The 13594-nt window shown below is 44.9% G+C and overlaps 1 protein-coding gene across 2 annotated transcripts; it reads right to left on the reverse strand.

Annotated features, from left to right (window-relative positions):
* Window positions 1-9796: 9796 nt before the first annotated feature.
* Window positions 9797-12112, reverse strand: LOC119290779 (ankyrin repeat-containing protein At5g02620-like). 2 transcript variants are annotated; one of them, XM_037569429.1, is made up of 2 exons: window positions 11430-12112; window positions 9797-11317 (listed from the first exon to the last, which is right to left on the reverse strand). In XM_037569429.1, the coding sequence occupies exons 1-2, from the start codon at window positions 11764-11766 to the stop codon at window positions 10032-10034; spliced, it is 1623 nt and encodes a 540-aa protein (XP_037425326.1). In that variant the 5' UTR covers window positions 11767-12112; the 3' UTR covers window positions 9797-10031. The 2 variants fall into 2 exon arrangements, with proteins under 2 accessions (XP_037425326.1, XP_037425327.1); XM_037569430.1 differs by having other exon boundaries at window positions 11434-11545.
* Window positions 12113-13594: the final 1482 nt, after the last annotated feature.

The raw sequence follows: 13594 nt of genomic DNA on the forward strand, positions 1-13594 counted from the left end.
AACTCCGTGAGCGGCGTCGTGCTCCATCTGAGCGGCCTCCAGGCGGCGCCTGGTGGCGGCCAGCGTCTCGGACAGGTCCAACATCTGCTGGCACCTATCCTCGAGCTGGGTTCGGGCTCGGCGATGTTGGTGGCATCGATGTTGGTGCCGATGGGGATGCGGAGGCTCTGCAGCGCAGCGTGCAATGGATCGGACGGCTCAGTCCGTTGCGCGGTGGCCCTGGCCTCCGCGGCCTTCCTCGTCTTGCTCGACGAGGAAGAGGCGCCATCGCCCGTGACGTAGACCTCCACATGGACATCCATCCCCCCGGTGGCAATGCCACCACCGAGGGAAAGGGGAGAGTTGGAGTAGCTGAGCACCTCGCTGGGGTACTCGTCGGCCGCGAGTGCATCGAAAATGCGGAGCGCAGCGAAGGAGGCGGCGAGCGCGCCAACGACGTCGTCCGCCATCGTGACGGGCTCGTCAGTGTAGGAGAAGGGCCCCGTATGAAGCATGCTCCCGGCCAGCTCCTCGAGCTGCCCCATGGTGGGCGCCAACTGTCGTGGTGGGCGCACAGCAGATGCCAAGGGATGGCTAAAGAGAGAAGGAGGCTCGAGGGCGCTGGTGGGATCCAGAGGCGAGGTTGGCATGCGCGGGCGTGGGACGCCGGACATACCCAGGTTCGGGGCTCTCCAGAGAGATAAGACCCCTAGTCCTGCTGAGTTTGGTTGGATGGTTGATAGTACAATGTTGCTCCTGGAGCTGTGTGGAGGAGGAAGGAAGCTAGCCAAGGCTTGGGCTGCTCCTTCTCTCCAGTGCTGCTGTTGGGTGGATAGTTCTATGCTTGCTTGTGTTTCTGTTTCGTACTCTCTCGTCCGTGGGCTTGGCCTCTGTAGGCGTGGGTTCCTGGGAGGGTTTTATAGATCAACCCACCCAGGGTTACAATGGTAATTTGCCGAGTCGGTGGGTATTGTCGGTGTCCGGGACACCGAGCTGGGTCCTGCTTGTGGGCTTGTGGTTCGCCGGGTTTCCCTAGGCGTGGGCCCCGCATGCCTAGGGGGACTGTGCGTCGTCTTGTTGATCGTCAGGGCGTGGCCGAGTCGAGTCGTGTACAGTGCTCTCCGGTAGGCTGCCGCTTGCTGTCGTCAGCGGTGAGGGTGGGAGCACTGTTACCACGCCAGCCTTGCTCAGTGGGTAGGTGAGGGGAACTGTTGCCATGCCCCGGCTGACCACAGGCATAGGTGAAAACACTATTGTCTTGGTCATTGATGGTTCAGATCTCGTCCCATCGTACGGCCTGGATGGGACGGGAGCTGACCCGTGGCTGGGTTGCCATGGACGCCACGGGTGGGCTGGCTTGTCGTGGAAGCCTTGGTTGCGCTGGGTCGAGTTATCTTTTGCCGGTTGCTGCGGCCGGGTTGACGTACCTTGCCGGGTCGGGGAGTTTGGCTGGGTTGCGGGCCCTACCGGGTCAAGCGACCCGGTCAGGCGCGTGCCGGTTTGTGGGGCGATGCGGGCCCCGCTGTTTTTTAAAAGGATCCGGATTCCGTTGCATGCCCGGGGTTCATCCCCCCCCCCCCAACAGTTATGGTTGTTCAATTTTATTACAAAAATATTTACAACATACATCATATTCATAAATAGGAGTATGACCTTTTGTTCATAATATCAAACTACTATCGTTCTCTTATGAACAACCACCTTGCAACTTCTATGCAATGGGTTAGAGTGGACAAAAACTCTAAAATGAAGTATGACAATAAATAGGAAGGTAATATGTTGATGAAAAATATCATAACTTTTTGAAGTTTTTGACACATATTTTAATGTCATTGTTTGTTAGTCATCTAGGCCATTGTAGTTTCTTGCAATGATTCGCAATAACATGCAATCGAGTCGATATCCTTGTGATAAACTTTAATCATAATATCGAAGAATTAATGATTAATCATCATTTCCAAGAACTACACTTTAGTTGACCAACTTTCTATACATCTTATAACTTTGTATGGCAATCATACATGAGCTGGACATTACAATCTTCTTTTCTTTTCTGTATTTTACTTCTTATAGACTTCCAATGTTTCTCCTACTCACAGAAGAAGCATCTAACTTTAAGAGTGTCGTGACCCCGAACTTCCCTAGGCATGTAAGTCTAATTACATTCTTTTGGTTTTGTTCCTTTTCTCTTTATGTTTCTCACCATCAACTTATGACTGGCGTTCTTCTGGATCTTACGCATTTTAGCCTTAAACATAGTTGAACACTTCACTAGAACTTGCAAACAAAACACTTCTTTAGATATCACATATCATTTAACCTTTGTTTGTTTCTGAAAACAATTTTTAGTTCCAAGAATATCACATAACTATCCCAAACATTTTGAAGTTCAAGTTTCTCGAAAACAAGCAGACGGTAATGTATTTCTAGCCTTTTGGAATGGAGGACTTGAGTCTCGTCATCCATAGCATCAGTAAGAGAGTATTGTAAACATGCAGTAGGACAAAATCCTTCTTGGCACTTTTAGAGGATGATCCTCTCACTAATAAAGAACAAACCAATAAATAACAGCTAATCAATTTCAACAACAAAGTGGAACCGTGAGTCATAATTCTACAACTATAACGCAAACTACACATAGACATTGTTCATAATTAATTTGCACTAGTGATTAAACTTAACTAATACATAATTGTGCTCCCACCTAAATCAGTATCTCTCATAATTGATTTTAAGTAATTCAAGACCCTTAGTCGATTCACAGTCATTGATGTGGACATCATTGATGACGTGAACTTCAACCGGTAGGCAAACCTTTGCCGATCATATCTCCATATAACTCTTGTTCATCTTTCGATGCATTGTGCTCCGAGCTCAAAACGTGATCACCAACAACACTTGAGCTAGTCTTAGAGGAAAGACTAGGAACATTTATTTTATCTGTTTATAATTTCACACATGCATATGAGTTTTTCACTGAATCACATATTCCAGGATCATATGAGTTACAACATGAAATATGAACACTTAACTATGAATATAGAAATATAATAATACAGATATTTTGCCTCTAGGGCATATTTCTAACAAGGGTACCAAAATAGAATGAGAAGAGATCATGCATATGCGCAAAGTATGGATGTTCATGGTACAACTAGTTTCTTTGCAAGGAGTAAATTAAAAATAAATTATGCCTTTTACTACCACTACTAGCAATATATACTTGTACTTATCCTTAAACACTATGCTCCCTAATTTTGAAGGCCTCACAATCAATTGAGGTCTCTCCAATTTGAAATTGGGTCATCTGATTTTGACCGGGTCAACAATTTCTCAACGAGCTCCCTCATTCAATTCTTTTAATTCAGTATGCTCCCTAGCTTTGGAGCTACTCTATTCAATTGAGATATTCAATTTTGAATTTGGTTCATGATTTTCATAGAGCCAATAATTTTTTTAAATCAATTAGTAGCAACCGACCTATAAAAATGTATCAATCCCGTGCACCCTCTCAGCACCTAAAAAAGCGCCCACCATGTGATATCTTGGCACCAATATGGTACATGCAACCACCGACGCAAAAACTTTCCCACATAAATATGTGTTGATCAGCAGATAAGATAAAATCACACCACGAAAGAGCCACCAAAATACCATACTATATGAATAAAAAATGTATAAAAACCCAAAAACACCGGCGCAACAAAGCATGTCCAACCCTTCTAGAATTAATCATGCCAAGATGCACTCTTAATTGATGATCACCTAATAATTCTTGTTTCGTCAATAATTGTTCTTCCAAAGAAGGCCGGTGTGGTCTGAATACAAAATGGGCCATCGGATCACGATCCTCAGATAGCTCACTGGTTCACTACGATTAGGCGAGGGTGTCGAGCAAACACACACCCCTACAACACTATGGCCTGGCCTAATACACATGAGCAATCTTTTTTGTCTTTTCCCCTTGATTTTGGAAATGTTTGAGAAGGTTTGCCCATTTTTTTCTCTATCAATTTTCTTTGGATTTTACATTTTTTACTTTCATGTTCATTTTTATTCCCTTTGTGTTTTCTCTTCATTGTTTTCTCCACCTTCTTTCTTTTCCCTTTTTGTTCTTTTAACAATGTGAATATTTTTTTGAAACTCAAGAACCTTTTTCTAATTCATGATTTCTTAAACTTATGACATTTTATCAAATACATGAGCATTTTTTAAAAATTGCGAATATTTTTTAGTTTTAGAATATTTTCCAAATTCAGATTTTTTTTCTAAATTCATTAAAATATAAATTCAGGATTTTTTCTGAAAAAAACTCTCATTTTTTCGAATCAGTGAACAATTTTAAAATTATTGAAGATGTAAAATTGTTTTTTGTTAATTTTGGATTATTTACTAAATTCGGAATCTTTTCAAAATTCTTAATTTTTTAAAATTCATAAATTCACTAAAATTTGTGAAAAACTATTTTTTAAGTTCATAAACATTTTTTCTTCCAGTTCTTGAACACTTTCACAACAGTATGCATACAGTATGAGGGAGTGGACTATTCTTTTCGAGTAGGGGCTAAGCTGAGAAAAGCTCAACAGCGTGCAGCTCGTTTCATCTAGAATTTCCTAAAAAAAACAGCAATGCGGGTAATTGGGCCAGCCCACCAAAATACGAGCGTGCGTGCGTGCTATTTCACGCGCTATTCCCGGACTAGCAGGCCCCCGTCCGCAAGCGCTAAAAGAAACCCTCGCGTCCAATACGCAGTAACGGGCCGGCCCAATAAAGTACACTTAAAAATAACGAGAAAAATGGTGCAAAAAGAGGGGTCGACCCAGGATTCAAACTTGGGTGCTAACCACTAGGTTAGCACTGTGTTCGTTATGAATACTAGGGAGCGCCCCACTTATAGAGAAAAAGAGTCGCGTTTTCTTCGGTTTTTTGTTTTCTTTGGTTTTCTTCTTCTCCATGTTTTTTCCATTTGTTTCTTCATTTTATTTTTCATTTTTTTTCTTTGGTTTATTTTGTTTCTATTTCTATTTCGTTTTTTTGGTTTTTCTTTGTTTCTTTTTGCTTTTCATTCTACATTCTTATATACATGATCAGTTTTTTTAAAATACTTGTTCAACATTTTTAAAATACCTATTCAACATTTATATATGTGGTCAACATTTCTAAAAATACATTTTCAACATTTTTTCAAATACATACATTTTTAAATACTGATTCAACATTTTTGAAATATTTGTACAATATTTTTAAATACTTGTTCTACAATTTTATATACATGTTCAACATTTTTTGAAATACTTGTTCAACATTTTTTGAATACTTTTTCTACATTTTTCATATAGTTGTTCAACATGTTTATATAGATGATCAACATTTTTTAAAATACTTGTTCAGCATTTTTCAAATAGTTGTTGAACATGTTTTAAATACTTGCTCAACATTTTTCAAATGTTTTTTGAAGAGTGTTTTCTGTAATATATATAGAATATTTTAAAGTATAAACAAAAGTCCAAAAATAGAAGCAAAAAAGAAAACAAAAAACATAGAAAGAACTAGCAAATAGGTTGTGGCGTGAGGTGCTGGTGGGCCGGCCCAGTTCACTCGCCCTTCAGCGAGTCCGAAGCCAGGACTCCCTGAATCCCCGCTTACTCCAAAATAGAACTCTGTCTCGCCTTCAGCATTCCTACGAATGTTTTTTACTGCTAACAAATGTAGCACTGTTTTAATTTTTTGCACCCTTGTTTCTTTCTGCTTGGTTTTCTTTTACCTGTTTCGTTTTTCTATTTTTCCTTTTTATGTTTAGTTTTTATTGTTCTTATTCTTGCTTTGTTTTTGGTTCCCTATGGTTCATTATCGATTCTTCACTTTTTCAAATTTTCTTCATTTATTTATTATTTTAATATGCTTCGTTTTTCTTTTCAAATAGATGTACACATTTTCAAAATACAAGCCGTACATATTAGTGTACATGTGCAACATTATTTATAAACGTTAGACATTTTTATATACATAATTAATAACTTTTTAGTACATCTTTGGAACAATTTTAGAATACATGTCAAAAACTTTTTTAGTACACGCCGAATATTTTTCTGAATGATATGAAATATTTTTCTAACACTACATGAACATTTAAAAAAATCATAGTTTTAAATGTGCCAAACATAATTTTAAACACTTACTTTTTTAAATGTCAGGTACATTTTTCAGATTAGTACGGATTTTTTAAATATGTGAAAATTGTTTTACATTGTATTGTTTTCTTAAAAGTCATGTTAATGTTTTGAAACATGTGGTTTTTTTAAAATGCCACATATATAACTTTTTAATGGTACAGAACATTTGTTCGAATTAGGCGAAAAATGTTATTGCATTGTAACATTTTTTGAAACTTTCATGAACCTCTTTTGAAATGTGCGAACATGTTTTCACTATTACGTACATTTTATAATGGTAGAAAATTATCTCTACACCACACGAACATTTTTAAATGTGTGACGAGCATTTTCAAAACTTTAACCCAATTAAGTTTTGAAATATATGCATTTCGAATTTTACAAAATATATATATAAAGGAAAAATAGAAAATAACATGGTGCATGACATCAGCATGATGAGCGCACATGTTATTATCTCATTTAAAGCGAGACATAGTCGCACCCCTTCTACACGCCTTTAGCGCCATATTGTCACTATGGCGCATATGAGGAGCTCGTTCGAATGGGCCGATCCAATAAAAAATCGCCCCGGCTCTGCTGGTCTAAGTTCACTGGCTCGCCGGTTCGTTCATTTTTCTTTCGCTCGACTTTTGCAGTTACGACTCATTGCCTCAAAAAAAAGGTAAAAAAATCAGACTTTTGTAAATTAAAAAAAGGTAAATTAAATTGTAATCAACCCGAATTTCAAAAAGTATTCTCGGGTATTGAAAAGGTTCATGAACTTGAAGTTTTTTTTTTGGAAAAAGTTCACGAGTTTGAACAAGTTCATGAATTTGAAACGTCTTTTAATGTAAAAAAAACTCCACGGATTTGAAAATTTTCATGACTTGGGATTTTTGGCAATTTTGAAAAGATTGTAAATTCACGAACTTGGAGGAAGACACATATTTAAGAAATGTTCAAAGAATTTGAAAAGGTGAAAGCAAAAAAAGAAGAAGGAGAAAAAGAAAAAAACCACAATAAACATAGTATAACCAGTCGAAAACAATAATAACCGAGTGGGGAGCTTCGAGAACCTTTCCAACCCGTAGCAGGTAGAGAAAAATTATGGGTTGGAAGCGCTTCTGAAAAAACAAGCTCGGGAAGCTTATGGGCCGGCCTATACAAAAAATTCGGTGTGCGCGGCGTATCATTTTTTAATTATTCGGCTCATAAGCGCCAAATAGGAAATTCTCCGCCCCCACCCACCCACACTTCGCACAGTCCATCCAAGCTTATCCAAGGTGAAGTTTCTTTTTTGAGGTTTTCAAGTGCTCAAATCATATTCCGAGTAAATTTGAGGTTGTGCGAGAAAATCTTCAATTTTTGAGTTACAAGTTTTGGTTTGAGTACGATGTGTTGGTCCTCAAAAGCTTGAAGTTTGAGTTGAAAATTCACCATACTACAAATTCTTGTTTTGGTATATTTCTCTTAGTATGAAATTTAAACTTCTTTTCAAACACTAATACATCCACAACAATAGAGCCCGTGGTATAGCCCGTATGTTGATGAGCGGTGCCGGCCGTGATTGATGCTACCTCCCGCGAGCGGTTGTCCCCGTGTGCGCGACATCGGCTGGGAAGTTGGCGCCTGTGTGGCTTGGAACTTCCAATCCGGTGGCAATGATGATGTCCACCAAAGTCATATCAGTCCATCTGCAGCCGATGGTACAGAGTAGTTGATGGTTCCTTTGTGGACTAGCAGTTCCGTGGTCATTCATGCCTCAGTTGATCCGTGTCGCTGTGGTCTGATGCATGGCGGTATATGTGTCCTTCCCCACAGTTTGATATACTACCGCATATGAGGATGGCAAAGGTAGTGGCACTGTGTGGTGTTGTTGTCTGATTCAGATTAGCTATTGGCTGCCACTTGTGAGGACGGTGCGGGGACTCTAGATCGTCCCGAACATGGGATTTTGGCAGTGCCGGCGACCTTCCTCCCTTGTCAATCACTTCGTTGTGCGATGGCAAGCAACTTTTGTTGTCGCTTGACTATCTGATTGCTCGGGCATGCTCATCTGTCGGGCTATGCACGTATGCACCTGCTAGGACTGTGGCAAGTGGAGGAGACATCATATAATGACTTATGTTGGCTGGTGCTTCTCAAGTAGCCGGCCTCGAGCTCTGGGGTGAAAACCCTAAGTCTGGCCCTTGTTAGTTATACTTAGCAATGGTGGCGTATTTTGCGTTGTTCCCTTGATGACCGTGATCTTCAGGGTGACCCACGATCTGACATCCGATAGCTGGATCCGGCGATGACGGTATATGCGTGTCGTTCCCTTCATGGAGGCATCATCTTTGGAGAACCTTTCTCCTAGTCTATATGTTGTCAAAAGATGGATGGTCCAGATGGTCATTGTGGTATTGTAGCACCCAAGATGCAATTATATCCCGATCACGTGATGAATTCATGATTGAGGCAGAATCGCATTTCGAGCGCATAGCAAGTTGGTATCAGCGCGGCGAAGGGGAAATGAGTAAAAAGAATTCCTATTCTCCAATATATATCTAGGACTCAAAATAGTTTTTTTTCTAAACTCGACAACGACAATGGTTCGATCAATCAATGGGGCTCCTGCGGTCGGTAAGGTTCTGATACTAATTTGTAGCGCTCAAGATGCAATTCTATCCTGACCACGTACGAATTTGTGATTGGGATATAATCGCATCTTGGGCGCTACAGGTATATTATCGATAGCTATGTTGATCACTTCGTTTTTTCCTTCTTATTCTTCTTTTGCTTCATGCGCCTAGGCATAGCTTCGATCTTATTTGACTTTGCTATTTGCCTATGTGATTTTTTTTGTTGGTTGCGTGCATCTTAGCTGCAGGGCCGGTTGTATGCTTGTTATGATTGTATCCCTCGATGCTACATGACGAGTCAATAAAAAGCAATTTTCATTAAAATAAACAGTGTATAATATATACAAAATTCAGCTACCCATATAGTCAAAAGTCTATTCATTTCCCGCCGGTCCGCCCCATCTCGGATGGCCTCTAGGCCATGGAGGTACGAATGACCTCACCTCCCCGCCGGTGGGAGAGACCCCATTCTCATTCTTGTTAGATCCAGCGTCTTGGTTGGGGCTGTGTGGCGGCGGCGATGTCCTTAGTAGGAATAATGTCTCTCACGTTCTATCCCCGTCCCGATAAGGCGTCTAGCATCGTTGGAGGGTGTATGAAGGTTTGTCCATGTCGGATCTCGTGGGATCCAGTCGGTGCTGGTCTTCGGTGGATCTGTTTGGATCCGGTATTCGTTTGGGTGTTTACAGACTTGATCCTTCTGATCTACAATTTTCTTCATCGACGATGGTTGCTACTCTGGTGCGCTGGTCCTACGGGGCTTTAGCACGACAATTTCCTGACTATCTACTACATAAGGTTTGCCCGGCTCCGGTGAGAGAGGGGCGATGACAGCGGCACGCCTTCGGCTTGTTCCAGTGTTTATTGTCGTCGCTACGTGGTCCACGACATGGTTGCAATTTTTATACCTTTGTTGTTCTTTGTACTGCCATGATTGAAGATGAATAGGTCAATTTTTTTTGGAAAAAAAGTAATGAAACATTGATTTCTGTTTTTATTTATTTAGTTTTCCTATCGTCATATATTGTTCTACACAAGAAGTAAAATAAAAAATGCACTGGCGACATCCTTGCTACTGTACTTCTTCCTGTTCCCCGTTCTAATCAACATTCAGCAAACGGTGAACAGCTTAAATGATCACTAGTAATGCACAATCTTCTGAGCTACCGGATAAAAATGTCAGCCCGGCTACGATCATCGCTACTCCTCGGGTCATCGTACGTGGTAAATCAGGTAGTGTAATCAATGTTGCGCTAGGGCGTGGGGATCATCATGATCAGATGGCGTACATCTTCTTGAACTCCTCGTCGACCCACTCGTGCTCGGACAGTCCAGACCCCGAGTGTGAGCGCGAGCGGCTCATCGACGAGCGCTTGATGTTGCGCATGCGCTTGGCCTCGAGCCGGTGCGCGATGACCCAGTAGAGCATGGTGCCGATGGTGGTGACCAGGATGGTGGCGCCCATGATGGTGACCGCGACGGCCAGCCACTGCTCCGTGCGCCCTACGACGACGAACGACAGCGCCAGGAAGGCGACGCTGATGAGCACGCACGCCACCCACATGAGCTTGTTGATCACCGCCATCATCTGCTTCTTGGCCTTCCGCTCGATCACCACCACCGACGTCTGCACCACCACCACCGCCAGCGAGATGAAGAGCGCCACCGAGTCGAACACGAAGAAGATGATGAAGGGGGTCTGATGGGCGATGTTGGCCTCGCCCAGCTCCTGCCCCGGCCCCAGGTTGTCCGCGTCCACGTACTCGCCGGGCACCGTGAAGATGGCCGCGAACGCCACCGTGGCGATCAGCACGGCCACCACCGTGGTGGAGTTGATGGCGTTATTCAGCCCTTCCTCGTGGAGCTTGTTGATGCGCTTCTGGATTCCCTGCATCCGCACGCGCGTCTGCCGCGTCTGCTCCAGCTGCGAGTGCACCTCGTGCTTGATGTCGCTCACCTGCTGCTTCAGCTCGCGCGCCGGGTTGCCGCCGCTCGTGGGGCTCAGGGCGCGGGCCGACTGCACGCCGTGCTCCGTCAGCACGCCGGCCACCTCGCCGTTGCCCATCTTCTCCGCCGTGTCCAGCGGCGTCTCGGCGGCCCGGTTGATCGCCTTGAGGTTCGTGTCCGGCAGCTCGAGCAGACGCTTAATGATCTGGTGCCGCGCCTTGCGGGAGGCGATGTGCAGCGCGGTGTTGCCCTTGTTGTCCGGGAGGTTGAGCAGCGAAGGGTCGGCGGCGAGGAGCGCGTCTACGAGGTCGAGGTTGGTGCCCTTGGCGGCCATGTGCAGCGCCGTCTGCCCCTTCTTGTCCACCCGGAGCGCGATGCTGGGCTCCGCCTCCAGCAGCGCGCGCACCACCTGCACGTGGCCGTTCCTCGCCGCCGAGTGCAGCGCCGTCTTGCCGTTGCTCCGCGCGATCAGCGCCAGGGTCCCGTCCACCTCCAGCAGCAGCCGCACCACCTCCATGTGCCCCTGCGTCGCCGCGGTGTTGAGAGCCGTCGTGTTCGACGCGTCCACCGTCATGGCCAGCTCCGGCAGCGCCTGCAGCAGTTCCTTCACCACCTCTGCACCATGCATGCAAGCAACATGAATCATTGTAAACATGAAGATGGCGCGCGACGCGTGCGTGTGAGAGTGAGAGGGTGAGAGGGGACTAGACGTAGACGATGGATGTACCTACATCCCCTTGCTTGGCGGCAATGTGGAGGGCGTCGTAGCCGCTGCGGGCCTTGATGCCGGCGGTGGCGACGTCGTGGTACTTGACCATCTCGTTCACCAGGGCCACGTAGCCGTACTCGGCGGCGACGAACAGCGGCGTCTCCCCGGCCGTGTTCTGCTTGGACAGCAGCGCGCGCAGCTCCTCTGGCGACGCGCCGGACAGCGTCTCCTGCACGGCGACGAGCAGCCCGGCGCGCGCCGCCCCGTGCAGCGCCGTGTCGTCCCGCTTCCCGGTGAGCTGCTTGGTCATCTTCTTGCGCCGCGTGGCCGCCTGCGCCGCCCTGGCCGAGTCCATTGCCTCGGCTTGGCGGCAAAACCAGAGGCGCGTCACTCAAAACTTGCTAGCTAGCGGCAAGCCCTGCAAGAATGAGACGAGCATAAGAGTCCATGAGAGGCCATAACACGATCAGCAGCCATTCGTCGTCCATTTCCTCCATTCCTTTTCGCCCACTTGCGTGAATTCACCTACCAAGTTCCAAATCACGTACCCTATCATTCCCACCCCATTAACTGCGGAGCCAAAATAAAAATCTAGAAAAAGGGAAAAAGGAACAGCAAAAGAGATAGACACGAATGAAAGTCGATGGTGAAGAAAAGCAAGTATGAACCAAACAATTGTAAAATGAGACCCAGCTAGGCAGTGCCATGCGAGTGCGAGTGCGAGTGCCCTCCCCACCTTGTCAATTTAATTTGCTCACATACACAAAGGCGCCTCCATTCGCACACGTTGAAAATCAAACTAGGCATCTCTCTACAGTCTAGAGAAAAAGGAAGATCGCAATGCCAAATGCCCATTCTCTCTCTCTCCAAAAAAGAACAGGCTATACAATTGCCACCTCTGATGATCCGTCTTTCCGTTCGCCACTGATTGCCACCTCAAGCTTTTGCGATAAAGAAGAGGCGATGAGCGACGCCACATAGGAAAGGAACACAAAGGGGATCCATCAGCCCTAGGAATCACATGGTTGGAATCCAAACTCGCATTACAATATAGTAGAACCCCTAATTGGCACCGCGAGCCCACGAACGAACGGGGATCGGATTGGGGCACACATGACATGATCGGCGGACGTGCGTGCTGCTGGCAGGAGCAGGAAACACATACCGGCGTGAGGAGCTCTGCGCCTCCATGTGAGCCATGGGACCCCCGCCCCGACCGATCCGCACGTACCACAGGCAGAGCGGATGATACGAAGGAGAGCTGGGGAGGAGACAAGAGCTGGATCGATTAGAAAATCTGCAATTGGATCAATGGATGGGCAGCCATGGAAATGGAATCATGTTTTTGTGTGCAAATAAAAGCAAATCAGAAACGTTTTTCCTCGGTTTTATGTGCCTATATTAAGAAAGCGACTACGAGGACTAGAAGAAGTGTGAGCTGTGAGGCAGTTGGTGATGCACGGTTCGGTGACCGTCGATTCTCGTTTTATGGATCTTTTGTTCGTTTCTGTTGGTTTTCTTCCCTGCGCGTGTGTAGTGTGTATGTGTGTCATTTTACTTTAGTTCCTGGTTTGGTGATGACCAGGAGCTTTAAGAATGATGAATCGGATCGAGTGAGAAAGATGTGGTCGTTGACCGTTGACGCAGCAGCAGTGCAGCCTCATCCGGTGACACTGACAGGTATACGTGCGCCGCGGTCTCCGTGCGGGCATGGCAGCGTATCATCGGCCGTGATTGGGACGAGATATGATCGAACGTACTCCATGTACATTGCCACGCATGTACTTCGACTTAGCAAGTGCTCCTGTTTGAAAACAGAATGTGTATTTTGATCCATTAGCATAAAATGTACTATCTTCAGTCATTTTTAGTTTCCATATAAATTTTGTCCGAAGTCAAAGCATCTCTACTTTGACCAAACTTATACTCCCTCTGTTCCCAAATATAGTGCGTCCTCGGTTTTCGCTTTTCAATTTTGATCATAAATTTAACCAACAAGACCGACCGCGTCGGCAGCAAAAATTATATAATTGAAAACTTCTTTTGAATATGAATTTACTGGTATAATTTTCGCTCCCGCCGCAGTCGGTCTCGTTGGTTAGATTTATGGTCAAAGTTAAATCTCGAAAAGCGCGGGCGCACTATATTTTAGAACGGAGGGAGTACTAGAAAGAAAGTATCAA

Source organism: Triticum dicoccoides, chromosome 4B (genome assembly GCF_002162155.2).
Source record: "Triticum dicoccoides isolate Atlit2015 ecotype Zavitan chromosome 4B, WEW_v2.0, whole genome shotgun sequence".
Lineage (NCBI taxonomy): Eukaryota > Viridiplantae > Streptophyta > Magnoliopsida > Poales > Poaceae > Triticum > Triticum dicoccoides.

Excerpts from the sequence above, each read along its gene's own strand:
- LOC119290779 (XM_037569429.1), bottom strand. The coding sequence starts at position 11,766 with ATGGACTCGGCCAGGGCGGCGCAGGCGGCCACGCGGCGCAAGAAGATG. Across the intron at positions 11,318-11,429 it reads CGCCAAGCAAGGGGATGTAG|AGGTGGTGAAGGAACTGCTG; the intron begins GTACATCCATCG and ends TGCATGGTGCAG.